General features: G+C 46.2%; 1 protein-coding gene across 1 annotated transcript in view; it reads left to right on the top strand.

The window, feature by feature from the left end:
* The first annotated feature begins 4,039 nt into the window (after window positions 1-4,039).
* The window catches only part of IQANK1 (IQ motif and ankyrin repeat containing 1), a 65,546-nt gene continuing 41,667 nt past the window's right edge, over window positions 4,040-27,918 (top strand). The window contains exons 1-6 of the mRNA XM_056854567.1: window positions 4,040-4,112; window positions 4,994-5,074; window positions 7,071-7,205; window positions 12,113-12,246; window positions 14,899-15,063; window positions 27,684-27,875. Coding sequence (XP_056710545.1) covers window positions 4,040-4,112; window positions 4,994-5,074; window positions 7,071-7,205; window positions 12,113-12,246; window positions 14,899-15,063; window positions 27,684-27,875 — 780 coding nt within the window. The remainder of the gene's footprint in view (window positions 4,113-4,993; window positions 5,075-7,070; window positions 7,206-12,112; window positions 12,247-14,898; window positions 15,064-27,683; window positions 27,876-27,918) is intronic.

The following is a 27,918-nucleotide window of genomic DNA, read 5'->3' on the forward strand; positions in this document are numbered from 1 at the left end:
CCACTGTAAGTCTTTCTAGAGCAAGGCAGACTATAAATGCTGCAAATAAATACGGCAGCGCTTCCAGCAGTCACCCTGAGCACACCCCGCGCCATCCATTGCCTGGAGCGAAACTCCACATCACCACCTTCTTTGCTCCAGTTCCTTGGAGGGACTCACCCCTGAAAAGGGTGACTGCCGGCGTTCTTGGATAAGGACACCCACCCAAGAAAGTGAAGGAACGGATCGATAATGCCAGACGGGCGCCCCACCTCACGTGCTATCGGAGAGACCCCAAAAGGAGACAGGACATCATGGCTGGTTGCCTACAGCTCCAGGCCCAAACCAAGCCAAGGTGCCTTCAGTGCCCATCCTGGGCGAGGATTCTTCTCTCTCTGAGGCCTCCTTGGGTGGGTGGGTGAGGGGCCTTTCCCTTGCTTACAGACAGCCTCCTGCAGACACACGCAAAACAGCTCCTCGCCCACAACAATAATTATTCAGCAGAGACACCACATGCCAGTTCTGTTACAGGACCGCGTATTCTCACCCCTTCTGGCCTAGTCGACTCCCTTGTCCTCCAGTGTAACCTGGCATTGGGTATAAAAATGCCCTTTAGAGACTTTCCCTATGGGAGACACAGGTGAGTCCCTATGCAACTCAGGAAACATTAGGGGAACCCTCCCCCCCCACAAGATTGCTAAAGGGGAGATACCAGGCTCTAAAGGTTACTTAAAAGTGTGTGTGGGGGGTGCCACTGCCTCTCCCTATCAAAACCAGGAGGCAGATCTCAAGATGGAGGGGGGCATCAGGTAGGTAACTGAAGAGAGAGTGTTTGGAGGAACGCGGGCACCTCAGCTGCCCGGCACCTGGGCCTCGTTTGGCTGAAGCGCCTTCCTTTGGCCTTAGAAAGAGAGGGGCAGGGGTGTCCCCTCCCCCCGCCCTTCTAAGCCTGAGCTGGCCCTGCCCTCCTTGGCCTCCTCCCTCGAGCCCTTTGAAGGCCCGAGCCAGGCCTGGGTATGCCCAGTGGGGGCCCCCGCTACCCTTACAAGCCTCGTGAGGGTCTGGCCCAGCCTCTTGAGCCGTCCCTGCCCCTTGCTCCCCCTCCCCAGCCCACCCTTTGGACTTCCAAAGGGCTTTTGACAAGGTCCCACACCAAAGCTGTCGGGATAAGAGGACGGGTCCTCGTATGGAATAAAAGTTGATTAAACAGCAGAGAGTAGAATACATGGGCAGTTCTTGCAATGGAGGGAAGCAAGCGGTGGGGTCCCATGAGGATTAGTATTGGGACTGGTGCCACTTAATTTGTTGGTAAATGATTTGGAACTGGGTGAGCAGTATACTAGTTAAGTCTACAGATGATACCAAATTCTTCAAGATGGTGGAAACATAGGCTTTTAAAACAATTTCATTAAAACCAGAGCCTCATACTGCAGAGGAGGGGGTCCCCAATGTGGCCCACGCGAGCATCATGGCACCCACCAAGTGGTTTTATAAAGTTTTTAGAAACTGGGAGGGGGCAGGTGGGGCTTTTGTCAGCAGGGATTCAGATTGGCTGCTGGAGATGTGATTGGCTGTGCAGATTGTTCAACAGCCGCTTCGGCAGCCATGGCTGCCGTAGCAGAAGGCTGTTCGCGGCACGACTGAAGGTAAGTTGCCATAGGTGCGTTTTAAAAGGTTTCCTGCTAAACAGAGCTGCTTCCTGAAATGGTGAGGAGTTACTATTCGAGTTAGGCAGGCACGACCTCCCTCCCACGTGTGTGGCTGGCCCCGCCCAGGCCCCCAACCCTGAGGGGAGCCGGGGACCCACCCGCAGCGTCCGAGCACCAGAGCCGCAACGCACGGGGCACCTTTGAGGCCCAGGCCACTGCTGCAGGGCTCAGTAGGGCCCGGGCCCACAACAGCCCACTGCCCAGTGAACAGCTGGGAGGCGGCCTGGAGCCAGGGGTGGGGGAACAGCTGGGGCATATGGGAGGAGCAAATGCTGCCTGCAGGACTGGCTTAGAGCGCAGGGGAGCCCCCAAAGGTGCCCAGCCCCAGGAGGAGCCAGGCCCTGCACAAGGCAAAGGGAAATCGGTCCGAGGGGACTCACCGGCGCTCGCTCCGGAGGTGGAGAGTGGCAGGGCTAGGGCAGAGGGGGAAGAACCAGGGTGACGGGAATCGCCTCCCCGCTCAGTCCGGGGGTGGGGGGCTGTGGGAGGGCGCCCACACAAGGGCCCCCTGCCAGACTCGGAGGGGCCGCCTGCGGCAGCCGTCTCACGGTTGCACCCGCCAGCCTGTGTGAGAACTCCAATGGTGCCCGCCCCCCAGGCTCAAAAAGCTGGGCATCTCTGCCCCAGAGAATAAACCTTTCAGGTAAAGCAGCAAGAGTCTCTCTCTCCTGTTTATTTCCAACGCCTTACCTTAATGCACCATTTACAGCTCCTGTGATCTTAGATCTTGCACCTTTCCTTCAAGTCTTGATAGTTTGTCTTCCTTTTTCCCATAGCTGCTTGTACTGGGATGGGTGGGGGACAGAAGTTTTCGGCCGTGGCCCCTTCCTGGTGGAACTCCCTGTCTGAGGAGACCCGGGGCCGTGCGGGATCCGGCCCAATTCCGCAGGGCCTGCAGGGTGGTGATGTGCTGCCAGGTGCTGGGCCAAGGAGGACTGGTGGCCCCTCTATCGTCACACCCACCCGTCCCCGGGCAGAGCCCCTCCCCCCTTCGATAGGGTCCCCTCCTCTGTTTACTGTGCAGGGGGTTCTGGGGACCTTCGGGGGCCACCTGGTTGGTGCTTCATGGATTGGGATCTGTTTTGTGTCTGTGTTGAAGTGGGGTGATTTGTCGTCCCCTGCCTGGAGCCCCGCCGTAGTGGGGGAGGGGCGAGGTATACATCTACAAGACAAAGAAGGACCTCAATACAGGCTCCGGAGGGGGGAGGGGGCTGAAATGGCCCCGCTGGGCTGAAAGCGAGGAGGGCGCCCCCCCCCCACACACACACACGCCTGAGGTGGAGGGGAAACAGGACAGTCGCGGGAGCCCCCCCCCCGTCCAGGCAAGCCCCCCCCCCATTCTCTCTGCGACTCCAGCCAGGGCCGGAGGGCAGCAGGTGCCCCTCGGGCCCAGGTGAGTGTGGCCCCCCAGCCCCCAGCCCCCAGCCCAGGGGAGGCCCGGTGCAGAGTCCTCCCCGCAGGGCAGGAGCCAGAGGCGGCCTCTGCAGGTGGGGGGGGCCCACCTAGAAGGGGCCCCGCCCTCCCAGGTAGAGCGAAAAGGGGGGCGGGGCGGGGCTGCCGCCACCTGGGCTTGACAGACAGGGACCCCCGGGTTCGTTGACGCCGGGCGTCGCTGAGGGGCCGCCGAGGGAGGCGGGGCGGGGGGGCAGGAGGCGGGGCGGGGGGGCAGGAGATGGGGCGGGGGGGCAGGAGGCGGGGCAGGAGGCGGGGCGATGGGGCAGGAGGCGGGGCGGGGGGGCCCCGACAGCCTCTCATTCCCTGACCCGCCCGCCTTCAAGGCCTCCCACGGAACCGCGCCGCAGGACCCCCCTCCCTCTCCCCCGCCCCGCCCCCCCAGCCCTGGGTAGCGCGGGGGCGGGGCCCTCCCTCCGCAGGCAGCCCGGCCCCCCGCTAGTCCCGAGGGGCCAGGGCGGAGAAGGCCCTGCACGGGGGACGGTGGCGCCCCCCCCCCCTCCTCCACCGACAGGCAGGCAGGGAGGGAGGAGCGCGGCGGCCACGGGCGCGGTGGGGGGGGGCCTCGGGCCTCCCCCTCCTCTTCCCGCCGCGGGGCGGGGCGGGGGCGCCGGTTGCTGGGCGACGGGGGGCCGTGGCGGGGGGCGTGGCGGTTCTCTCTCCTCCGCCGGAGCGGCTGTCGGGGGTGGGCGCCGGTCAGGTCAGCGCCCCCCCTCCCAGCCCCTGGCCGGGAAACCCACACACGCAAACCCCCCCCCCCGCCACAGCTGCCCCACCGCCGGCGGGCTCTGGGCGGGCGGTGACACGCCGACCCTGCAGGGCAGGCCCCCCCGCCCCCCCCGCCGCGGGGTGCGGCCTGTGCTGAGGGGGCGCCTCGCCTCGCCTCGCCTCTCCTCGGGATGAGCCCCAAGAAGAAGGCCGCCGCCGCCGCCCGGAGGGGCCCCCCCGCCGCCGCGCCGCCAGCCAGGCCGGGTAGGACAGGTGCGCCCGGGGAGGGGGGGCTAGGGCCCGGGGTCAGCGGCGCCCCCCTCCCTCCCTCCCTCCCTCTGGCGGGGGCGGGGCCAGGAGGAAGGGCCGGCCCTGCGGGGCCCGCACCGAGGAGGCCCTTCCCTCCCGGCAGGCAGGCAGGCTGGCCGCCCCCCCGCCCCCCTTTGGGGGGGCCCAGTGGGTGGGGGGCCCAGTGGGTGGGGGGCCGGGCGGAGGCCCTCCTGGTCAGGGCGGCGGCCCAGGCGGCTCTTTGCAGGACCGGCCAGCCGACGCCCCCCCGCCGCCCCCGCCTGCCTCCACCGCCGCAGGGCCAGGGCTGCCCCCCAGGGCCACGACCCCCCACCCGCCCCCACCCCCCCACCCCCCACACGCCCTGCAGCAGAGGTGACGGCAGCAGGGACGGAGGGGGGGCGGGGCGGGGCGGGCAGAAAGCGCTCCCGGCCCGGGGAAAAGCCCCACGTCTGGCCAGAGCCGGCCTCTTGCGGCCTCCCAGCCCCCACGGGCGGATCCTTAGACGGGCAGCTGGACATCGCCCCCCCCCCCTCCCCGCCCCGCCCCCTCCCCTCCCCTCCTCGGTATCATTTCACAGGGTCGCCAGGAGTCCAAAGCCACTCGGCAGCACTTCGCACACGCCCAGACACACGCTTGCCACGGTGCTGCCTGCAGTGGTTCCTTCACCTGCTTTGTCTCTGCTTTCCTCTTTTGCCCTCTAACTGCCCAGCCCCACGCAAGGGAGCCCTCTCCGCCCGAAGGGAAGGCTGGCGGTGAAAGGTCATTGTCCCTTTATCTGGCTGATGCTGATAATTAGGTTTCTTTTTCGCCTTTTTACCTCTTCAATCCCCCCCCCCCCCCCGGCCTCTGTTAAGTACACCAAGCGGATGGGAAGGAAGCTGCCAAACCAGGCCACGGCCCTGGATCCCCGGAAGACCTCCTCGGCCAAGCGGCAGGTAAGAAGTTACATTGCAGAGATCAGCTGGGAAGGTGCTGTTACGTATAGGAAGATGTTCCTTGAGGCAGGGCTTTAGGATGATGAATTATTGGGGGTGGGGGGAGAGGATAGGGAAGAGGGCTTACCCTGGGCCGTATCTGAGATGGACGCTGAGCTGCATGCTCCTAGGGTGTTGCTAAGGGGGAAAAATGGCCTGTCAGGCTGGTCCTCCTGCACTTCTGGAGATTGCATTGTCATATACGCCAGAGCTTTTACTGTATGTACTATCTTGCTCATACTGCGCTGTCTTCTACTTTTGTAATTACTTTTTTTTGCATTGTTTGACATACCACGCATCATCCTTTTTTATGTGTTATTTCTAATTTTTTATAGTCCTAGTGCTATTACATTGTTTATTGGATATCTAATGCTATTTGATTGCCTCGTTTTACACAGCGGAATCTGCTTTGAGTCTCAGTGACAAAGGCGGTCAATAAATAAATGAGCCCTGAGGGATGAGGCTGGCATGCCCAGCTAGTCCAATGTCCTGTTTCACACAACAGTCAACCAGTTGCCCTGGAGGGCCCAACAACAGGACAGAGAGGCCAAGACTTGTCCCCTGATGTTGCTTCCTAGGATAAGCATTCAGAGGTTTGCTGGCTCTGAACATGGAGCCAGTTCCATTTAGTTGCTGTGGCTCGTAGCCCCTGATGAATCAGTCGGCTGTGAATCTGTCTCATCCTGCTTTTATAGCTCTCTGTGCTTAGGCCCCCCCGCTCCATCCGCAGGCACTGAATTTAATGATTCGCTGAATGAAGAAGTCCCTGGCTGAGTGTTGCCACCTGTAGAGAACTGCGGTGCTCCTGAGGATGTCACAGGGCACTCCTCTAAGTCTTGTGGTGTCTTTGCTGCTTGGAAGGATCGCGCTGTTGGCCACTAGCAGGTTGACTGCAGTTCAGAGGCCCAAGGTGGTTGGTTTTTTTTTTGTTTTTTTTTTTGTTTTTTTTTAAACACCCTGAATTAGATCTTGGTTCCTTTCAGCCCAGTGTCTTGGCTTATTGCATGTACCATCTCAGTGCTTAGCAGATCGATAGGCTTATACTTATTAATTTATTGTAGGTGGCAGTGTGTAGAAATGCAGCTGAGAAGAAAAAGGCAGGGCGCAAATCAGGGAACAGTGTGTTCTGAATCTTGGTAGTGGGCAAAAGCAAAGGCATGGAAGAGGCAAGTCAGGGAGGGAAGGATTGATGTGCTACAACGCAGTCGCTCAATCTGCTTTCCTTTGCGGTGGTGGTGGGGGCTAGAAATGCCAGAGATTGTTTCTGTTTGACAACCGGATGCTTAAATTAAGGCAAGAGGATATGCCACTTGGCCCATGTGTGTGTGTGTGGCCTGGCATTTCCACTAGAGGGAGGCAGATCTCAAGACTTTCCGTACTGGATAATGCCCTGCCCATGTTCTGTGCAGGCAGATTTTCAAGAGTTTCTTTGCGCATTATTCTGAGTGTTGTGAGTGGGCCCTGAATAATTAAAATGCTCATAAAATGAAGAGGAGATACTTGCACATGATGTCCCTCTAACCCTGCACCCCTGAGAGGAAGGGAGGGATAAAAATAGGTAACTTTATTTATTATTATTTATTTTTCACCCTTATGTCCCGCCCTCCCCCTGTCTAGCATGGCTCATGGCAGCTAACAACACTTACAAACATAATAATAATAAACTTTACAAAACTATTAGAACCGCAGCAGTAAATTCAGTAAATTATATCTAAAACCATAAAAGATTGTGCTTAATAAAATCAACAACCCCTGGATTTAAATATCAGAGGTTAGCAGTACTAAAGTCTGGGAGGGATACAACAGCTAACAGCAGCCCAGGTGACAAACAGAGCTGGTGAGGTGGAGGGACCAGGTGACAAATAACCCCACCATCCAGGCCGGCGTCCAGTGTTAGCCAGATAAACCATTGCTGTCCTTAACTGCGGGCCTCTGGTGGAACATCTCCGTCTTGCAGGCTCGGCAGAACTGGGCCAGATCGTTAATGGCCCAGTCTCCTTTGACAAAGAGTTCTGCCAGGCTGGGGTCACCGCCAAGAAGGCTCTGGCCCAAGTCAAAGACAGCCAGATGGGGTTTGGGCCAGGGGCCACCAGTAAATTGCTAGCAGATGAGCAAAGGGCTCTCTGGGGAGTATATTGGAGGGGGCAGTCCTAAAGATTTAAAGGTAAGTTAAGGGCTTTGAAGGTAAGTTAATTAGTTCGTTGTAAGTTAATTAGGTAAGTTAATTAGTGGGTTTGTATGCCACTTTTTGACCTTATCGGGGTCAAACATGTCACAATAGTTCTGAAATCTTAAAAAAAAAATAAAGTTAGCCTTGACTTCGATAGCCCAGGGTAGCCCGAGCTCGTCAGGGTCTCGGAAGCTAAGCAGGATCAACCCTGGTTAGTATTTGGATGGGAGACCACCAAGGAATTCCAAGGTCACTATGCAGAAGAAGGCAGTGGCCAAACCACTTCTCTTAGTCTCTTGCTTCGAAAACCGTACGGTCACCGTAAGTCGGCTACTGCAATTTAACGGCATTTACAGACACACACACACACACACACACAAAATGGAGTTAGGCACCACCATCAGTTAATTCAAAGAACAGCAATGTGTTCATTTTCCTTCAGAGTGGCAAAGAGATGGCAGCATCATTGCCTCTATGGGAACTGACTGCCGCAGTCTTGGGTCGCAGCAATTGGAAATGACCTCCCACCTATTTGTGGACACGACCAAGCTCCCCTTCCACCCTGCTTGGCAAGGACAAGCTCACAGCTGTGACAGTGAGTGTGGAGAAAATAGAATTTCATTAGGAGAAGTGTGTACAGGTTCTTGTCATATGCAAAGTTCTGGAAAACTCAGGGGAGTTTTTTGTTTAATGTGCATAATCCCTTTTAGCTATATGAGGCGGTGTGCATGCCCCTGCCTGCTGTGCATATTGCTGCAAAGTAGTTGTGCAAGACTTAAATACTAGACGCTTATGTGCCACACCACACTGATTTTGCACAAATATTAAGAGTTGATGCCATGGGAACCGGAGCAAATCCACTCTTTTCATACTAGTTCCTGATCCTGCAAAAGAATCAGCACTCAAAGGTCCAGCTCTGTATGACCATATGCCTTAATAAATTAGGACTTATATCTTTCCTAGGGCTGCTGCAAATTTCCCAGCAAACCTGTTTTGCAGAGGAATTTACTTTGGCTCACAGCCAGATTATGAATGTTGAACAATCAGGAATAGGCTCTTATTGCATCAAACAACTAAACAGCTGCTGAACGCCAAGTTTGCAGCTGCCTGTTGGTCAGGTGTTGACTCACAGCAGATCAGCCAGGTGTCGGGTTCTTATCCATCCCCCTTCCCTCCAAGCTGGGTGGGGACAGGAGCAGTGTTGTTTAAATTGCCAAAGGAGCTCCTTTCACTTCACCCTTGCCAAGGGGTGAGATGCAATGCTTTTCATCTCTGCAATTCAAAAAGGGGGGATAGAAAGCTTATTTCTCCCTCCCTCCCCACAAGCTAGGTGGGGACAGATGCAGTGTGTTTAATCTTACAAACGGGAGAGGAGAAAGAGCTAGTTTCTTTTTTCGTAGCAGCCGAAGCCAACAACTTGGGTTGAGAAGAAGAGAGAGGAAACCAGCCGGGCCTCTGGTTCCCCCCTCAGTTTGCTGCATCTCAGCAAGTCTGGGAGGTAGCAGAGGATCCAGGATGAGAGAGCAGAAGAATCTGACTTCCAAATGATCCGCTGGGGGTTGGCTTATGATTTCCCCCTCCCCCCTAAAATAAATAAAAATAAATCCCAGGCAGGAGATCAGAAGCCAACTCCCAGGTGATCCCTCTTAAACTGGAAGTTGGCTCCTGGTGGCTGCAGGTAGCCCATCCTTGCAGGACCGCTGGCAAACAAGAGGTGAGCCTAACTGGCAGGCGCTTTGTTGTGGGGCTTTCGTTTATAAGACACATAAAGCATATAGGAGCATACAGAACAGATGAATTTGTAGAATTTTCCTATTTGAAATCTATTCATGGAACACTTTACCCTAGTAAAGGCTAGGATCACTCTCTGTATGAAAGGACTGGCAAGATGTACCTTTTCCTATGGAAAGGCAAAAGACACTTTTATTTCATTCAAAATACATGTCTGAGTCGTCGTTTGCATTCAAGAAGCATTTCTGCCTGTCTCTATAGTTAATACTGACGATCTTGAGGATGTGCCAAGTCTGTGGTCAGAAGGAATGCCTATCAGCTTCAAAGCATTTAGACTCTAGTGTCACTTCTGTGGGTTTCTCCTGAACCGCAGGAGCATACTCTACAAATGTTATGCTGGAAAAGGAAGTCCTGATATGGGGAGCATACAAGAAGTACCAAGGTATAGGGATGGATTTGGGTGCAGTTGAACACAGCTCAGAGTACAAACCATATTATTTAATTGATATTGGAAACATAAAAGAGTCTGTTATCGACCACCAAACCAGGCAGAGGACTTGGATGGGACTCTCCTAGACCAGATCACAAAGTTCTCAAAGAGACCGGACACGGTGGTCATGGGAGATTTTAATTACCCGAATATCTGTTGGAAGTCCCACGCTGCTAAAAATGCAAGATCCAATAAATTCCTGACTTGTCTTGCTGACAACTTCCTATTCCAGAAAGTGGACAGGGAAACGGGATCTGCTATCTTACACTTGATTCTCACCAACAGGGAAGAACTGGTCGATGAGGTTAAAGTAGTAGGCACCCTGGGTAGTAGTGACCACGTACTCTTGGAATTACAATCTTGGGGAAAGGAAAACCTGTACGTAGTCAGACATATAGGCTGGACTTTAAAAGAGCAAATTTTAACAAACTTAAACTTATGCTAGGTAGAATCCCATGGTCAGACATACTTAAGGAGAAGGGAATTCAAGAAGGGTGGGTGTTTCTTAAAAATGAAATACTGAAGGCGCAATCCCAAACCATTCCTATGAGAAAGGAAAATGGGAGGAGCCTAAAGAGGCCAGGGTGGCTCCATAAACAGCTTTTTAAAGAGTTGAGAAATAAAAAAGTCTCATTTAGGAAGTGGAAGGAGGGCCTTATAACCAAAGAGGAATATAAACAAATAACTAGTGCTTGTAGGGAGACTGTTAGGAAAGCTAAAGCTCAGTATGAACTTAGGCTAGCGAGAGATGCTGAATGCAACAAAAAAGGGTTCTTTTCCTATGTACAGAGCAGATGATACTAAATTGGGAGGGGTAGCAAATACTGTAGAAGACAGAGCCAAGATGCAGGATGATCTTGACAGGCTGGAGAAGTGGGCTAGAACTAATAAAATGCACTTCAACAAAGACAAATGTAAAGTTCTGCATTTATGTAGGAAAAATCAAACGCATAATTATAGGATGGGGGAGACTTGTTTGGGCAGTAGTGTGTGTGAAAAGGATCTTGGGGTCTTAGTAGACCAAACACTGAACATGAGTCAGCAGTGTGATGCTGTAACTACAAAGGCAAATGCAGACTTGGGCTGCATCAACAGAAGTATAGTGTCCAGATCACGCGAAGGGATGGTATCGCTTTACTTCGCTCTGGTTAGACCTCAGCTAGAGTACTGTGTTCAGTTTTGGGCACCACAATTATAAGAAAGATGTAGACAAGCTGGAACGTGTCCAGAGGAGGGCAACAAAGATGGTGAGGGGTCTGGAGACCAAGTCCTATGAGGAAAGGTTGAAGGGGCTGGGTATGTTTAGCCTGAAGAGGAGAAGACTGAGAGGGGATATGATAACCATGTTCAAGTACTTGAAGGGCTGTCATATAGAGAAGGGTGCCGAGTTGTTTTCTGTTGCCCAAGAAAGTCGGAGCAGAACCAATGGGTTGAAATTAAACCAAAAGAGTTTCCGTCTAGACATTAGGAAGAATTTTCTAACAGTTACAGCGGTTCCTCAGTGGAACAGGCTTCCTTGGGAGGTGGTAAGCTCTCCTTCCCTGGAGGTTTTTATGAAGAGGTTAGGTGGCCATCTGTCAGCAATGCTGATTCTGTGACCTTAGGCAGATCATGAGAGGGAGGGCATCTTGGCCATCTTCTGGTCATTGGGGGTGTAGGCGGGGGGAGGTAGTTGTGAATTTCCTGCATTGTGCAGGGGGTTGGACTTGATGACCCTGGTGGTCCGTTCCAACTCTATGATTCTAAAGTTTGCCTACTGACTCTTATGATCGTCGATATTTTGAATTAAGATTCTTTTAACTAAATCAGGTCTTATTCACTGAACATGGTACTTTTTAACCATTTTACGGATTTCTGTAACTTGTATTTTCTACATGAAATATTATTACTGTTTAACATAGAGATTTAAGATAGAAATTGCTTTAGAGATTGCTTGTGACATGAAATATGTTTAAGACTGATAATGTCTGAACTTTTTTAACATTTAAAGACTTTGTATCCATCTACGTACGTACATACTTTATATGTTAAAAACTTTGCATACATTTAGATATATTTTTAATTGAAGCGCTTCAATAAAAAGGCTTACTCTTGTAAGTACAATGAGTTGAGTCCTGCTTATCAGGTGGCTGACTGAATAAGATAACATACTTCTTTTCAGGAAGGGGTCGATTCTAAGAGTATGGTCACTGAAAGGCACTGACCCGCTTCAGTTTAAACATCCCCAACCTTTATTATTCCATTAGCCACCCTGATCCTGCTCCCCCAGCACAGTATCTTGTCCCCACATGATGGACAGACAGGGCTGGTGTGCAAGGAAAGCTGGACTACTCTTTTTTTGTTTTCCTTTTCTTTAAATCCGGGGTGTGCTACGCTGTTTGGCACTGCGGAGGTGGAGTGTCAGCCTTCCTACTGTCGTCCTTCCTTGGTATGGGCTGGGAGGGAAGCGAAAGGGATAGGCTGTATCTGGGACGCTAGGAGAGAAACAACCCCCTCTGCGGCCGCCCCATCTTCCTTATCAGCATTAAACCACCCGTGAGGCTTCCAGGGTGGCATTATAGCGGCTGTGCTGGGAGTCCCGCCTGCTGTTTTCCTTTCTGTGTCACAGAGCAGAGCCGTGAACTGAAGGCCTCCCTAACTCTGCAGTGCGCCTTCCGCCGCCTCTTGGCACGCCGTGAGAGGGCACGGAGATTGAAGGAGCAGCAGGAGTACAATGAGTTAATGGAGCGCCTCCAGAGAGAGGTGAGGGGGGCTGGGCTTTGAACGCCCAGGAGAGCTGCCTTGGGGAGCATTACCTCACCTGCATTTGCTTGTGCCCGAGGGGACAAGCCGCGGACCCTTGTCACAAAAGTATGATGAACAACATGGAAACTGCCACCTGTGTCCTTTTAGTGCCTTTAAGAACATAAGGACATAGTAAAGGTAAAGGTCCCCTGTGCAAGCACCGGGTCATTCCTGATCCACGGGGTGACGTCACATCCCAACGTTTCCTAGGCAGACTTTGTTTATGGGGTGGTTTGCCAGTGCCTTCCCCAGTCATTTTCCCTTTACCCCCAGCAGGCTGGGTCCTCATTTGACCAACCTCGGATGGAAGGCTGAGTCAACCTCGAGCTGGCTATTAGGACATAAGAAAGGACAGACTCAGGCCCATCCAGTCCAGCAGTCTGTTCACACGGTGTCCAACCAGGTGCCTGTAGGAAGCCCACAAGCAAGATGACTGCAGCAGCATTATCCTGCCTGTGTTCATAGAATCATGGAGTTGGAAGGGACCACCAGGGTCATCTAGTCCAACCCCCTGCACAATGCAGGAATTTCACAACTACCTCCCCCACACACATACCCAGCGACCCCTACTCCATGCCTAGAAGATGGCCAAGATGCCCTCCCTCTCATCATCTGCTTAAGGTCATAGAATCAGCATTGCTGAGAGGTGGCCATCTAACCTCTTCTTAAAAACCTCCAGGGAAGGAGAGCTTACCACCTCCCGAGGAAGCCTGTAATATAAAGGCACCATCCTCTGTATGACAGCCCTTCAAGCACTTGAAGATGGTTATCATATCACCTCTCAGTCTTCGGTGTTCCACAGCACCTAATATAATGGGCTTACTCCTCTGATCCTGGAGAGAATAGGTATGCACCATGACTAGTGTCCATTTTGACCAGTAGCCGTGGATAGCCCTCTCCTCCATGAACATGTCCCCTCTTCAGGCCTTCCAAGATGAATGACTGCTGCTGCTCAAAGATTACACCGTGTCTGGCAAAGTGTAGGTTCTGCCTCTGGTGCTCGGCAAGCCCCCTGGCAAGAAAATTCCAGAGCCAAGGGCCAGACAACCTCTCTTCTGATGCACCCTTGATGTGTGCGCCTGGCTTCTGTGGACAGAGAACCAAAACCGGGTTCTCTCCGTGGTCTACAGCCCATTGTCACATGCAGCGCAGCCCCTTGGAGCCTGTTGGCATTCACGCCCATATGCATCAACAATGCCCTTTTACTGAGTCAGACGCCCCCCCCCCCCCGGTCCATCAAAGTCAGTCTTGTCTACTCAGACCGGCAGTGGCTCTCTGGGGTCTCAGGCGGAGGTCTTTCACATCACCTACTTGCCTAGTCCCTTTAACTAGAGATGCCGGGGACTGAACCTGGGACCTTCTGCATGCCAAGCAAGTGCTCTGCCACTGAGCCACAGCCCCTCCCCAACAACAGGAGAAAGCGGAAGGGAACCATTGGTGAACCCCGAGGCTTTACTATGTGCAGGGACTGTGGTGCTGCAGAAAGTATATCTCTGGCTTATGGTTTAGTCAGGTTGTTATTTTAGCCCACTTTTTCTCTTGTTGTGAAGGAACTGTCTTGCAAGCCCTGTTTATACTTGTCTGGGAGCTCAGAAAAGTCCTGTGGCCACCCTGGGTCTCCGCCCATTGAGCCAACCCTTTCCCTTACTCCTGGGAGTAGCATCTTCTCTCTGGGTAGTAATCACTACCACCAAGAAATCTGAAAGAGTATTTGCTGCTGGAAAGATTTGTTCTTCCAGCCCTCTCTGTGTTGTAACTTTTCTGAAGCTCCTCCAGGCTGTCCCATCTCCAGTTTCACTTGTGCTGGCTGGTGCGGGGTGATCTTTGGCCCAGTTTTCCCTTGATGTGGTCAAGATGGGAGTCACTAGGTGAAGATCTGGTCTCCCATGGCTTGTGCCTTTTCCAGGAAGTGAACAGAGAGAAGGTGGTTCCTTCTCGTGTCCTAAGAATGTCTAGTCTCAGCCTGGGAGTCCATGCCCCTCTGAGGTCAGTACTAATCTTCTGACCCACAAGGAAAATACCCCTAGCTTTTGGCTTTCCCAGTGTCTGTTCCTAGGTATGGCAACCTAGCAAAGTGTTAGGGGGTCACCTCTTGTCTCATTCCAACCAGAACCACTTGCATTTGCAACCACTGTTCTGAATGTGGGGTTTGATGACTCATCCCCCCACACACACCTTTCTGCTCTGAGCCCCACTTTGTGGTGGCGGTGGGTGGGATATAAATCAAAACAAACTGCTTTGAACATGCAGCCCAGCTCCAGTACGTAGACAAGAGTGCAATCCCAATTTCTGGGATAAAAATGTGATATCTGGGGCGGAGAGCATTTCTCCATACCTGTCAAGCAGGACACAAAATGGCTTACAAAACTTTTTTAAAAATCACAAAGCAGCAATAAAACAAGAGCAGCTGGGTGTGTGTTTGTGTGTGGTGTGTGTGTGTGTGTGCACTGAGCAGTGGAATGTTCTCCCCTGACAAGCCACCTCCTGCTGCAGCCTCCTCTTTGACGCTCTTCTGCTGATCTTCACGCCCTTCCACCCCCACCCCAACCCTTCCTCTCTTCTGCCTCTCCAGCCGTCCTCTGCCTGTTGACCTCCCCATCTCTGTTGTAGGCCTTCGTCGCCCTGGTGAAGAGGGAGCAGGAGGAAGCTGAGCGGGAGCGGAAGAAAGAGGAAGAAGCGAAAAAGAAGCAGCGGGAGGAGCAGCAGAGGAGGAAGCGGATGTTGGAGGCAGCCTTTGATGGGGACGTGGAAGAGATGAAGGCCGTCCTCCAAGAGGTGGGCGGGGTAGGGGGGGTTGACTGCATGCGCTCAGAGCGCTGGACTTCCCTCGCTAGCAAGACATGACCGACCAGGGTGGATCCTGATCGAAACAAGGGCGGGTCTTTTGCTTGGCCCTCTCACCCTTGCTTGCATTTTGTTTGGCTTAACAATGACAGGGCCAGCCGTCGCCACCACCAGTGCTGTCGCTAGCCTTTCACGAACCGTTTGGCAGCATGGGCGCAATGGCCAGCAGCTTCTTGCTTTAGAGCCATTGTGCCCATCTCAAGCTGACGGGGCATGACTGCTGCAGCTGGGCTGGGAGGCGATAAAGATTTATCTCGTCAGGATGAACCATGCCAGAAGAGCCCTTCTGGGTCAGACCTAAGGCCCAGCATCCTGTCCCCAGAGTGGCCCACCTGTTGGGCAACCTCCTCCTCTTCCTGTTGCCCTCCAGCAGCGAGTATTCAGAGGCCCACTGCTCCCTCGAGCGTTGAGGTGTTGTTCAGCCATCATAGGTCGATGGTGTGTCTAATCCTCTTGTAAAGCCGTGAAACGAGTGGTTATCACCACACTGAATTCCATAAGAAGATCAAGCATGGTGAGGAACTGTCCCATTGATTCCGACCCTTTGCTCTCTCTTGTTTCACCAGTTGCCTCTGACACGAGAAATTTTAAGTTCGTTGTGTTTGGCTTTTCTCTGCCTGCCTCTTACCAAAGCAAAGCCAGAGAATGTAATAAGAAACACAGACCATGTACTTAGGACAGTCTCAGACCACACACACATAGCAGTAAAGCATATAGGTTTATTGAACTTACAAAGGTTGTAAGGCAAAGAGAAGAATAATACTTAGACGGATTTAACAACACCCCACATAAAGACTGATACACAGACAGACAGATAATCAGAGCTGCTCTGGGTCATTCCAAAAGAGAGACAGAGTGGTCTCTCCCTGGGAAGGACAAAGGACTGAACAACTGGACCAGCCTTTTATAGGTTGAGCCGTGAGAAAGGGGTCTCAAGGCCCCCTCCTGTCAAATTCTTGAGGAGATGAGTCTCCACAAATCATGACTAAATTTGTTTTGGAAATATCCTGTTCCATAATAAGGTTCTCATGTCCAGGTCTATGATAAATCTTGTTCCGGCTGTCAACCAGTGTATGGAAAACAATTTCCTTCATTCGTAAGCAGAAAATCTTGCTGCCTGTTTAAATGACCTTGTTACTCTAAACATGATTTGGAGCACTTAATGTGCTTTTTGCTTAACTAGCTCCTAGCAATGCAATCTCCTATGCCCTTTAGGGTCAAGATCCTAATTGGAGATGGGGTCAGCTAAAAGTCAGGTCTTCATATGGCTTCTACGCTTCAGATCAATAAGCTACAGATTAATAAAATTAATAAAATATAATAAAACCAATGTTTATTATAAGAGAATTCTCGCCACAGCCGCTGCATGAGAGGATGCTTCCTCTGGTCCCGCCACTGGGGGACCTTGTCAGAAACGTACTGGAAGCTCAAGCGCATAATATCTGCTGCCTCTCTCTTAGGCGTGCTGCTGTTAACACTCTAAAAAAATGTTCTCGCTTCTCCTTGACCCCAGTGCAGTTGTCAGTCAGGCGCTAAAAGTACGGTAAAATGGCCTAACCCTGCATACCATCACCAACCAATACTCGGACGATGCAGTTCAGTAATAACAGTCTTGACAGCCTGAGCCTAAATCCAGGAATAGCTCCCCCACCCCCAGTAAGTGCACCAGACCGCCCAGTTTCTCCTTCGACAGAGCCTTCTGAAAAAGGATTGCCTTGCATGCTTTTTGGAAAACTTAACTACGTATATACGCTTTTTATGGCAGTTTTAAAGTTCTCCCCAAAATCCATAAATTGTAATATCTTAATCATAAACTGCCAATTCACATTATCAAACGCTTTTTCCGCATCCAGAAATACCATAGCTAACGGAGTTGTCTTGTTCTGCATATTCTAAAAGGTCTACTACCACTCTTACATTCTGACTAATCAATCTTCCTGGTAAAAAACCTGCTTGATCTTCATGTATTATTTGATTTAATACCCTTTTCAATCTAGCTGCTAAAATTGCAACAAATAATTTATAGTCATTATTCAATAATGAAATCGGTCTGTAATTTTTAACTTCCGGTATTAATACTATATTTGCTCGTTTCCAAGTTTGAGGAATAGACCCATTTAACAAACAAGAATTCATCTCATCTAATAAATAAGGGCTTGACTGATCTTTAAATACTTTATAATCAAAAGCAGTAAATCCATCGGGCCCAGGTGATTTATTTATTTTGCTTTTACCTATTACCTCTTGTAATTCTTCCCTAGTTATTGAAGAATCCAGTAATTCTTTGTTATCTTGAGTTATTTTTCCCCAATTTGATTGGGTAAGATATGCATCCATATCGATTTCCGACACAAATTCTTTCTATATAAATTTGTATAATAATCCACAAATGTTTCTATTATCTCCTCCTTATCTCTTGTTATCTTACCCTTCCTTTTAATTTGAGATATCGGTACTTTTTTCTCTTTGTGTTTGAGTTGCCATGCTAACATTTTACCCGGCTTGTTAGCATGTTCAAAAAATCTTTGTTTGTTAAAAATAATTTGCTGTTCAATTTCATCCGATATTAAAAATTCATATTGATGCTGCCATTTTCTAATCTTATCAAGCTGTTCCCGTTTAGCTGTTTTATCCTGAAGCTTTCTAAGTTGTCCTTCTCCTTGTCTTATTTCATCCAAAATATTTTTTTCCCTCCCTTTCCTTAAACCATCTTGTATTTTGTTGAATTAATACTCCCCTAATCACCGCCTTACTGGCATCCCAAACAATATCTTCCCGAACACCCTTACCTATATTTTCGTTAAAATAATTCTGTATGTCCACCTTTAATTTTTCCACTATTTTACTATTTTTAACAGAAATTCATTTACTATCCAAGGTTTATATCTTCTATCTCCTATTTTAATTTTTACTGTTAGCGCATTATGATCTGTTAGTACCTTAGGTAAAATCTCTGGATTCTCTGATTTGTTTGTCAACCCTTTTGAAAGCCATAGCATATCTATCCTGGAGTTTGTAAGATGTCTTGGAGAACAATAGGTATATCCCTTCTTATTACCATTCCTCAGTCTCCAGACATCAAACATATCCCATTGATCTGTGAGAGCATTAAAAATTCCAGGTAGTTTACCTTCACTTTTTTCTTTTTGCTTTTTTCCAGACCTGTCTAACTTAGGTACCATTACCCCATTAAAGTCCCCCATCCATATCATTTTTTCTGTAGCATATTCAGCTAATATTATTCCTAAATTATCATAAAACATTTTTTTATTAGTATTAGGTGCATATATTCCGACCAATAATATCTTCTGTGACCCACTAGTTATTTCCACCAGCAACAATCTTCCTTCCTTGTCTTGGTAAATGATTTTCGGGTCTAATAATAAAGGTAAATACATAACTATTCCATTAGTATTTTTCTTTTCATTACATGACGTAAAAAGGTTTACCCAACCGTGGATATTCCAGTCTAACTATATCCTTCGGAACAATATGTGTTTCCTGTAAACAAATAATGTTAGCTTTAGACTTTTGCAAATGATGAAATATTTTCTTCCTTTTGTTAGGAGAATTCAACCCATTTATGTTCCACGATAAAACCCGTGGCATATCAAAAATCAGTTAGATCCATATTCTTTATAAAGCCAAATGTCATCTATATCCCATAGCCTACCCCCTCCCCCCCACATATTTTCCCCCACTTCTAATTTGTCTCTGTTCAGCCTTCCTTGTCATCTGACAGGGATTCTTCTGCTGGTTCTATTGGTAGGTCTCCACCACCAGTTGCCTCAGATGCCTTTTCTTCCGTAGATTCTTTAGCAGGCAGTTGTCTAGTTGGTTTAGCTGGTTTAAAAAGCTCTGCAGTGTGACCTCCCAAAGACTCTGAGGGAGCTTTTATAAGTCCCCCAGAGCTCTGGACGCCGGTCCTGCGAGGGCAAATAGGGAAAGGAATCGCCAAAACGCAACTTTGGCATAAGGCTCTACCCTCCACCACCTTAACACCAACATAAAGGACTATTTTAAGAGAAGAACCTTACCTCTCGATGCCTAAGTGAGTACAAAGAACCCTTCGTCTTTTACTGGCATTTTCGAATAACCGGGGGGTAGATGAAGATATTCCCAGCACCTCTGCTCCTCCCTTATTTTAATCGGGAAAGTTTGATTTGTAAATTCCATCAGGATTAGCGGCAGGAGCCTTATCAAATAGATCAGCTTAAATAAAAACAAAGAGTTGGAAGGACGCTTAGATGACGGACCAAAATCTCTACCAATGAGAAGCAACTCTGAGGGAAGGGGAGGGCGAATTTCTTCCTGATTCTCTGGTGAAAAAGAATTTCCTGCCACGTTAGCAGCAAGGGATTCATCAGACCGGAAGCCCCTCTATACCACCCTCTCTATTATCTGAGTCACAACAACAGGAAGCAAGCTGGAGGACGGATACGCGTCGCACTTGAGTAACACAGAAATAATTCCTGAAGGAAACAACCATCGAGATGAGGCGGTAGAAGGTCCACGGCAAATACAACTTCCGGAATACTTCCTGGTAGATCCGACCTAGAGCGTCCAGTAAAACTCGTTGGTATTTTAAAACTTTATTAAGCTGTTTTAAAGCCAAATTTGGCTCTTTTCAACCCGAAAAAATTATTAAACTGATCATTGAATCACCCTCTATTAACCACCACCTGGAGGGCCCTGTCTGAGGACATGACTTTTACCAGCTTTATTCCAATGTAAATGTCTGGAACCCGACCCCGTTCTGGCTCACTGCATAGCCCTGCCTATACTAAACTGAAGGACTCAGCACAAGTTTCAGCTATGGATAAGAAATTACAGGATATGTTAGCCAAACAAACAGAGGCAACAAATAAGCAGCTTGAACAGATGTCTACACAGATGTCTACACAGATGGCACAGCTAACTTCTATGATGACAAATCTAGGCCAAGCATCTCAAGCTATTGACCACAAATTGGATGTGGTAACAGGAGACCTTAAAGAAGTAAAAACTCAAATGAGTACTATGCAGTCAGATATGCAAGCAATGGATTCATCAATAAAGAAAGTGATGGAAGAGCATAAGGATACAAAGAAAAAATTAGCAAGCCAAGAAAAACAGATTGAAACAATACAATTAAATCAGACAGCTCTAAAAGATCAAATAGCCATGATGGAGATGAGAGTGAGAGAGACCAACCTTCGTCTGCGCAATCTTCCAGATATGATGGGAGATAACAAAGAAACTGTAGTCCCAAATCTGGCTTACCTGTTTCAGATGGACGAACAAGAATTGAACCAAGCTATTAACAGAGTATACAGAATACCATTACCTGCTAGAATGAAAAGATCTAAGCCAAGAGACCTGATGATAGTGTTCTATGACACTAGGATTAAGGATAAGATCATGAAGATGCATTATGACAACCCGGTGTCAGCAGGAGACATTCCTCTAATTTTATTAAAGGAAATACCAAGACATTTACTCTCACAGAGGAATAATTACAAAGAATTTGTGTCTGTTTTGAAAGCTAATGGTATCAAATATCGCTGGATTATGCCACAAGGCTTGGCTTTTACTTACAAAGAAATGAAAATGACAATTACATCTACAGCAGATGTGGGAAAATTTCTGAGAAAATATAAATCAGATCTTAAAGGATTAACTGGGGATCAAAAGGAAGAGGAAGAAGAACAAGAAGAAGAACCACAGGGAGCAGCAGGAGGAACTAAATTATAGACTGCATATTTTGCTTCAATAATCATTGTACCATGGCAAAAGTAATTTCTTGGAATGTGAATGGTTTGAATGAAAAAACTAAAAGGGCTAGAATTTTTAAATATCTACAGAAGTATAAATACTCCCTAATTTGTTTACAAGAGACTCATATAGCAAAAAAACACAAAAAATATTTGGATAGGCAAATGCTTGGACAAGCATTTGTGGCATCGGCCAAAACAAAAACTAAGGGAGTAGTAATATATGCTCATTCTAGCCTTAGTCCTGAACTACTATATAAAGACAACGAAGGGAGAATTGTAATTATAAAAACCAAAATATTGGGGCAAAAGACGATTGTGGTAGGAATATATGCTCCCAATGAAGGAAAAACAAAATTTTATGGACAATTGCATGAACTGATCTCTCAGTATGCCAATGACCAGATTTTATTGATGGGTGACTATTTTATCAGAAATAGAACAACAGGAATTCATCTCGTTTACAGGTTGGGAGAAGGCCAATAAAGTTAAATATTTGGGAATCTGGATCTCAGCGAAGAACAAAGAATTGTTAACTAACAACTACTTTAAATTATGGGGTAAAATAAAAACTGATATGATTATTTGGTCAAATAAAAAGTTGTCACTATTGGGACGTATTTCAATAATTCAAATGAATGTGTTACCAAGGATGCTCTTCTTATTCCAAAATTTGCCTATAATATCACATGTTAAATACTTTGATACTTGGAGGAAGGACATTTTAAACTTCATCTGGCAAGGGAAAAAACCGAGGATTGCTTACAAATACTTGGTGGACCTTAAAGTTAGAGGAGGTTTAGCACTACCAAACTTTCAACTTTACGCTGAAGCGGTAGCCTTAACATGGCTAAAAGACTGGATAACCTTATCAAATACACGTTTACTGGAGCTTGAAGGCTTTAATAATATTAGTGGATGGCATGGCTATTTATGGTATGACAAAATTAAGATACAAGCATCATTTAGGAATCATATAATCAGGTCCTCTCTACTGCGCATCTGGATGAAATATAAACATATTTTGGAACCAACAACTCCGATGTGGATTTCACCGCAAGAAATGCTAACACTACGTCCACTTAGACCGGACAAATTTATAATTTATCAGGAATTAATTAATTGGGAGGGGAAAAAATGTTCATTAAAGGAATTTCAATTTCTTAAAGAGGATTTACAATGGTTGCAATATTGTCAGATTAAATCAGTTTTTGTACAAGATATGAAAAATGGATTTTCTAAAGAAAAGTCCCCTTTCCACAAGATGTTACTAGAGAACAATTTGAAACTGATCTCTAAAATGTACAATCTACTTTTAACATTATATTGTGAGCAGGAGACAATTAAACCAACTATGATTGACTGGGCTCAAAATATCGGACATGATATTGCTTTAAATAAATGGGAAAGACTTTGGTCAAAAGATTTGAAAGGAATAAATGCACAATCAATTCGAGAAAACATTTATAAAATGATGTATAGATGGCATTTAACACCTAAGAAGATGGCAAAGATATATAAAGTGACATCCCCTAAATGTTGGAAATGTAAAAAGGAAATTGGTTCCTTTTACCATATGTGGTGGACTTGTGATAAAGCTAAAGATTTTTGGGATATGATATACAATGAATTGAGACTAATAGTACAAAAAAATATACCCAAAACACCAGAAATGATGCTATTAAGTATGATACCTGACGACTTGCTAATACAAAGAACTTTTTTGATCTATGCTACAACAGCTGCGAGACTGCTTTATGCAGCAAAATGGAAGGGGGCAGAAATTCCCGAGAAAAAAGACTGGATTGGGAAAATGTTTGAATTGGTGGAAATGGCAAAACTTACAGCCATTTTAAATGAAAAAGACAATGTTCGATTTTTAGGGGAATGGGAGGATTGGATGAAATATTGTGAATATGAATTAAAACTGGGGAAAATGGAAGAATACTTATTAATCTGATCTAGAGGACACAATTAATATTAAGAGTTATAATCATTTATATTAATAGAAGATGCTTTATGAAAGTTAAATGAATTTATGATAGTTAAGATCAGACCAATTACGATGGGATGAATATTTTATTAAGAGGCGGAGAGAGGTGATGGGGAAGTCATAAATTTTCCTTTAATTTGTTTTTTTTTGTTATGAATTCAAGAAACTATAACAACATAGAGTTAGAATTTTGAATTTCATATTGCTTTTATTGTTGTTTACTATCATGGAAAATTTGTATTATAAAAACCAATAAAATTATTATAAAAAAAATAAAATAAAAAGCTCTGCATCGTATCTTCGCAAGAACTGTTCAGCCTTGTTGGTATCTGTGAACTTGAACCTTTTAGCCTTAAAGGTGAAAGAAATGCCTTGCGGAAATTCCCATCTGAATTGTATTCCATTTAATCTTAAACGTTCCACAATCTCCATAAAATCCTTCCTTTTTCTCAACAAATCTTGCAGGAATTTCTTTCAGTAATCTCAGAGGTTCGTCCTCAACTTTAAGTGGTAACTTATAATGACTGTTGAGAATAAGATCACGGTGACTTCTTGAAAAAAGCTGAAGTAAACAGTCCCTTGGTACTTTATTTTTAGTTGCATATGCAGAATTAATTCTGTAAGCTGTCACAATCATCCCTTACAAAACTTCTTCGTCTTCCTGTAGAAATTCTGCCAAAAGTCCTTTCAAATACCCCCGCAAATCTCTTCCTTCAATTTTTTCCCTCAGCCCGCTTATGCGAAGGGAAGATTCCTTGATCTTAAGTTCAAGCATTGCCATTTGGTCTTCTTGCTTCTCGTCTCTTTCTCGCGAGGCCTTTAATGACATCTCCAAGGTGTCTACCTTTTTCTTGATCTCTTTAGTCTCCTGTGTAGTTTTGGAGAGTTTAGCTTTCACCTTATCTTGTCTAACAGTCAGGGATGTAATTGTGTCTTGCAAAGCAGCTATTGCAACTGAATTCTGAGAAGTAGTGGCAGTATTTTGACTCAGTTCCTGCTTCATTTCTGTGACATCTTGATGGGTCTTAGTTAGCAATTCAAAGACAGAATTAAGTGTCACTTCAGGTTTAGCTTTAGGAGCCATCTTTGCAGTTAATGATGTGGTTAGCAGCGGTGACATTGTTGTAGATACAGAAGGTCTTCGTGGGGGAAGCTGAACCTGTAACTTTGATTCTTTGAGAAACTCTCTGGCATGCTTCTCCTTTTCTCCCATTGACCTTGAGGACTAAACAGAATCCAACTTGTAATCCACAAAAAGGGAGAAGGGGGGGAGGCAGAGTACTTGTTTTAGTTCATCAGCTTAAAAAAAGTTCAAATAAGTCAATCAGTTTGGAGAAAATACATTCACTATGGCACATCAGATGTTATATTCCATGTCTGTGTAGTTGTTTTCTTACTCTTTTTCTTGTTTTTTTAAGAATCTTCCAATACTGAAAGTAATTTTTAAGCTTCGTCAGTCCACTGGCAAAAAGCCAAAAGTCACTGAGAGCATCTTAATGAAGTTATAGATAAATCAAAGTTGTCTTCTTTAGTATCAACTCTGCCAAATACCCCAGTTTTATCTGTAAAGACTTTTTTTCCCAAAGTAAAACACTTGCTTTTAAAATCAGAGTCCTCCACCGCGTCTCTCCAGCTTTCCCTTTGAAGATGGCGCCGGCTCTTCGGCAGCACCCGTCAGAGCAACTACCGCCGATTTCTCAGCAGCTATCGTTCAAATGACAAGGCAGCCACCGGCTCCCGAATCAGCATCCCCTCTTTCTCCGAGGGGTGCTGCTTGCTGATGTTTTTGAGGGCAGATTTATTGCCCTCAGGCAGCTTTCAGCTGGAGCGTGCTCCATTGTTAATAAATGGAATGGTGTCACCACAGATTGAAATCCAGAAGGGAACGAGACAAGGATGTCCTTTTTCTCCTTTGTTGTTTATTTTGGTATTAGAATTTTTATTAACAAATATTAGGCAAACTGAGGAAGTAATTGGGGTAAGACTGGGGAGAAATCGTTATAAAGTTAAAGCATATGCAGATGATCTTGTATGTTTTTTGACTGATCCGATTGAGCAAATTGACAGATGGAATAAGATTATGGAGGTTTATGGACAGCTTTCAGGTTTTAAAATTAATAAAAATAAAACTAAGATATTGGTTAAAAATATGACTCTTTCACAACAACAAAAATTGACTAAAAAGACAGGATTTAGTATTGAACATAAAATTAAATATATAGGTATATGGATATCACATAATAATCTTAATTTATTTCAGAATAATTATGTGAATCAATGGCAACAGATAGTAAAAGATTTAAAAAGTTGGGAAAAAATACCATTATCATTGTGGGGACGAATGTCAGTAATTAAAATGATGCTATTACCTAAGATGCTTTTCTTGTTTCAAAATTTACCAATACTGAAAGGTGCACAGATATTTAAAAATTGGAAGAAAGATATTTTAAATTTTCTCTGGGGCAAAGAAAGACATAGAATAGCATACAATAATTTAGTGGAATTGAAAGAAACAGGAGGGTTGGGATTACCAGATTTGAGAATGTATTACCAGGCAGCTTGTTTCACCTGGATAAAAAACTGGATTCTATTAGAGAATCCGAAATTATTGGAATTAGAGGGATTTAATTTATGATTTGGATGGCACACATATTTATGGTATGAAAAGGAGAAAGTAAATAAAGATTTCAATTCCCATATTATTAGGAGTAGTTTATTACAAATATGGAAGAAATATAAAGGTTTCTTGGAAAATAAAACTCCCGGTTGGATTAATCCTATAGAAGCTTTTGTGAAAAGGGTAGTCCATTTAAATCTGGATACTAATATATATATAGAGAAATTATAGAATGTAAGGATGGGATTTGGATGTTAAAAACTAGAGAAGAGCTTCAAATTAAAGATTGGTTTTTGTATTATAAAGTAAGAGATATATTTAATAAAGATAACAGAACGGGGTTTAATTATACCAAATCTAAATTTGAAATTATATTAATTAAGGGGAATAAAGGACTGATAGGAAGGATGTATAAATTATTGATAGAAATGAATTTGGAACAGGAAAGGATTAAACCAGTGATGGTGAAATGGATGAGAGATTTAGGTTATAATATAGATCTGGAAGTATGGGGAAATTTGTGGAAGAAGCAATTTAAATTTACCATTTCCAATGAAATAAGAGAAAATTTGTATAAAATGTTTTATAGATGGTATATAACTCCTGTATTATTAAGCAAAATGAAAAAAGAGGACGAGGGTCTTTGCTGGAAGTGCGGAACGAATATAGGTACATTTATGCATGTCTGGTGGAGTTGTAAAAAAATTAAGAGATTTTGGAGATTAGTTTTAAAGGAAACTAATAATTTGATTAACTCAAAAATTAAAAAAAGATCCTGCCTTTTGTCTATTGGGTATTCCTAAAAAGAATTTAGATAAAGGTGATGGAGTCATATGCCAATATAGTTTTGCTCCAGCTAGAATTTCAATTGCTAAGAACTGGAAGCAAATAAATAAACCTTCAATTAAAGATTGGAGAGAAAAGCTATGGATGTATATGCGGATGGCCAAACTTACAAATTCTTTACATGGTAAAGATATGGATGAATTTAAAAAAATATGGCTAAAGGCCGCTGCATATTGGGATAAATTGGCAAAAATGGACTTTACAGCTATAGTTAATGAATTATAGATTAATGTGTTTTTAATAAATGATTATAATAATAGATTTTTAAATACTGCCATAACACCATTCCGGGAGTCCAAGGGTGGAGGGCACAAAGGTGGGTGGTGGAGATTTGGGCACTATATACTTTATGAAGGATAACATATATTATATTTGTACTGGATGTAATAGTGCTCTCTGTGTGATTTTGTATTTTTTTTTGTTCGTATTGTATTATGATTTTATTTTATTTTATTGTTTAATTATAAAAAAGCAATAAAAAATTATATATATTTTTAAAAAAGGAAAACTGACTACCATGGGATGGCGTAGCCCCCTTTTGGCAGGCCATTCTATAAAATGCTAGGAAAGTTTTGAGTGCGCTCTGCAGGAGTACGCACCCCTGGGCAGAAGGGGTAGTGAGCAGGAATTGCCGTGAGGGGTGCAGCTGGCCCTCCACAGAGGTCTTCTAACTATCCTGTGAAGGATTTTTAATGGTCTCACAATCGCTTCCTTCAGAATAGCTGAAAAATTCTTTCAACTTGTAAGGCATAAGCATTGTGCCTCCTAATTTGGAGGGGGGGGGTAATGGCAATGGGACGGGTCTTGGTTTTGGAAGACAGAAAACACATTGATTCTCATTACCTGTGTGTGCTGTGTCCCAATTTGGAGAGATGTTGGTGGCTGTTACTCCCTACCCATGTCTTTCTGGATTGGACTCAACCCAGCATTTGATTTCCAACAGTGGCTAGCCTCTAGAAGCTGATGAACAGGATTTAAAAGCCACACCCTGTTTTTGTCCCTAGTATCTGGCGTTGAAGGTGTGTGGTTTGGCTAATGAGTTCACCCTTTTGTAAGGTGGCAGCTGCCTACTGCCTGACCTGCTAGTGAATTCCATAGGTAAGGCTGAAGAGCTTGTCGAAGGACAGTGAGGAAGTATTGTGGGGGGGGGGGCTGCCCACAGGTTCAGGCTGGTGTAGAGTAGTGTGGAACCAGGGCTTTCTTCGTACAGGAACCACCTTTCACTGTCTCTTTATCAGCCGATGCTCCAGCGAGAGCTGAGAGCATCAGCTCTCGGTTTGGGGATCATTCCTGTCAAGGCATCCTTCCCCGTTTTATGACACGTAGACTTGGTTTCTTAAAGGTAGCAGATCTGGACACTAAAAATGGTGTTGGAACAGATGAGAAGGGGAAGACCATACGGCTCCAGAACCTACTCAACATGGTGGAATGTACAGATGCCAATGGCAACACGCCGCTCTCGGAGGCTTCTGGAGGTGGCCACCCTTTGGCCATTAAGATGCTGATAGAAAATGGAGCCAATCCAAATAGTCGGGTAAGGAGCTGGAATACAAGGAAAAGAGAAGGCTGGGGAGCCT

This window comes from Euleptes europaea, chromosome 8 (assembly GCF_029931775.1).
Source record: "Euleptes europaea isolate rEulEur1 chromosome 8, rEulEur1.hap1, whole genome shotgun sequence".
Classification (NCBI taxonomy): domain Eukaryota; kingdom Metazoa; phylum Chordata; class Lepidosauria; order Squamata; family Sphaerodactylidae; genus Euleptes; species Euleptes europaea.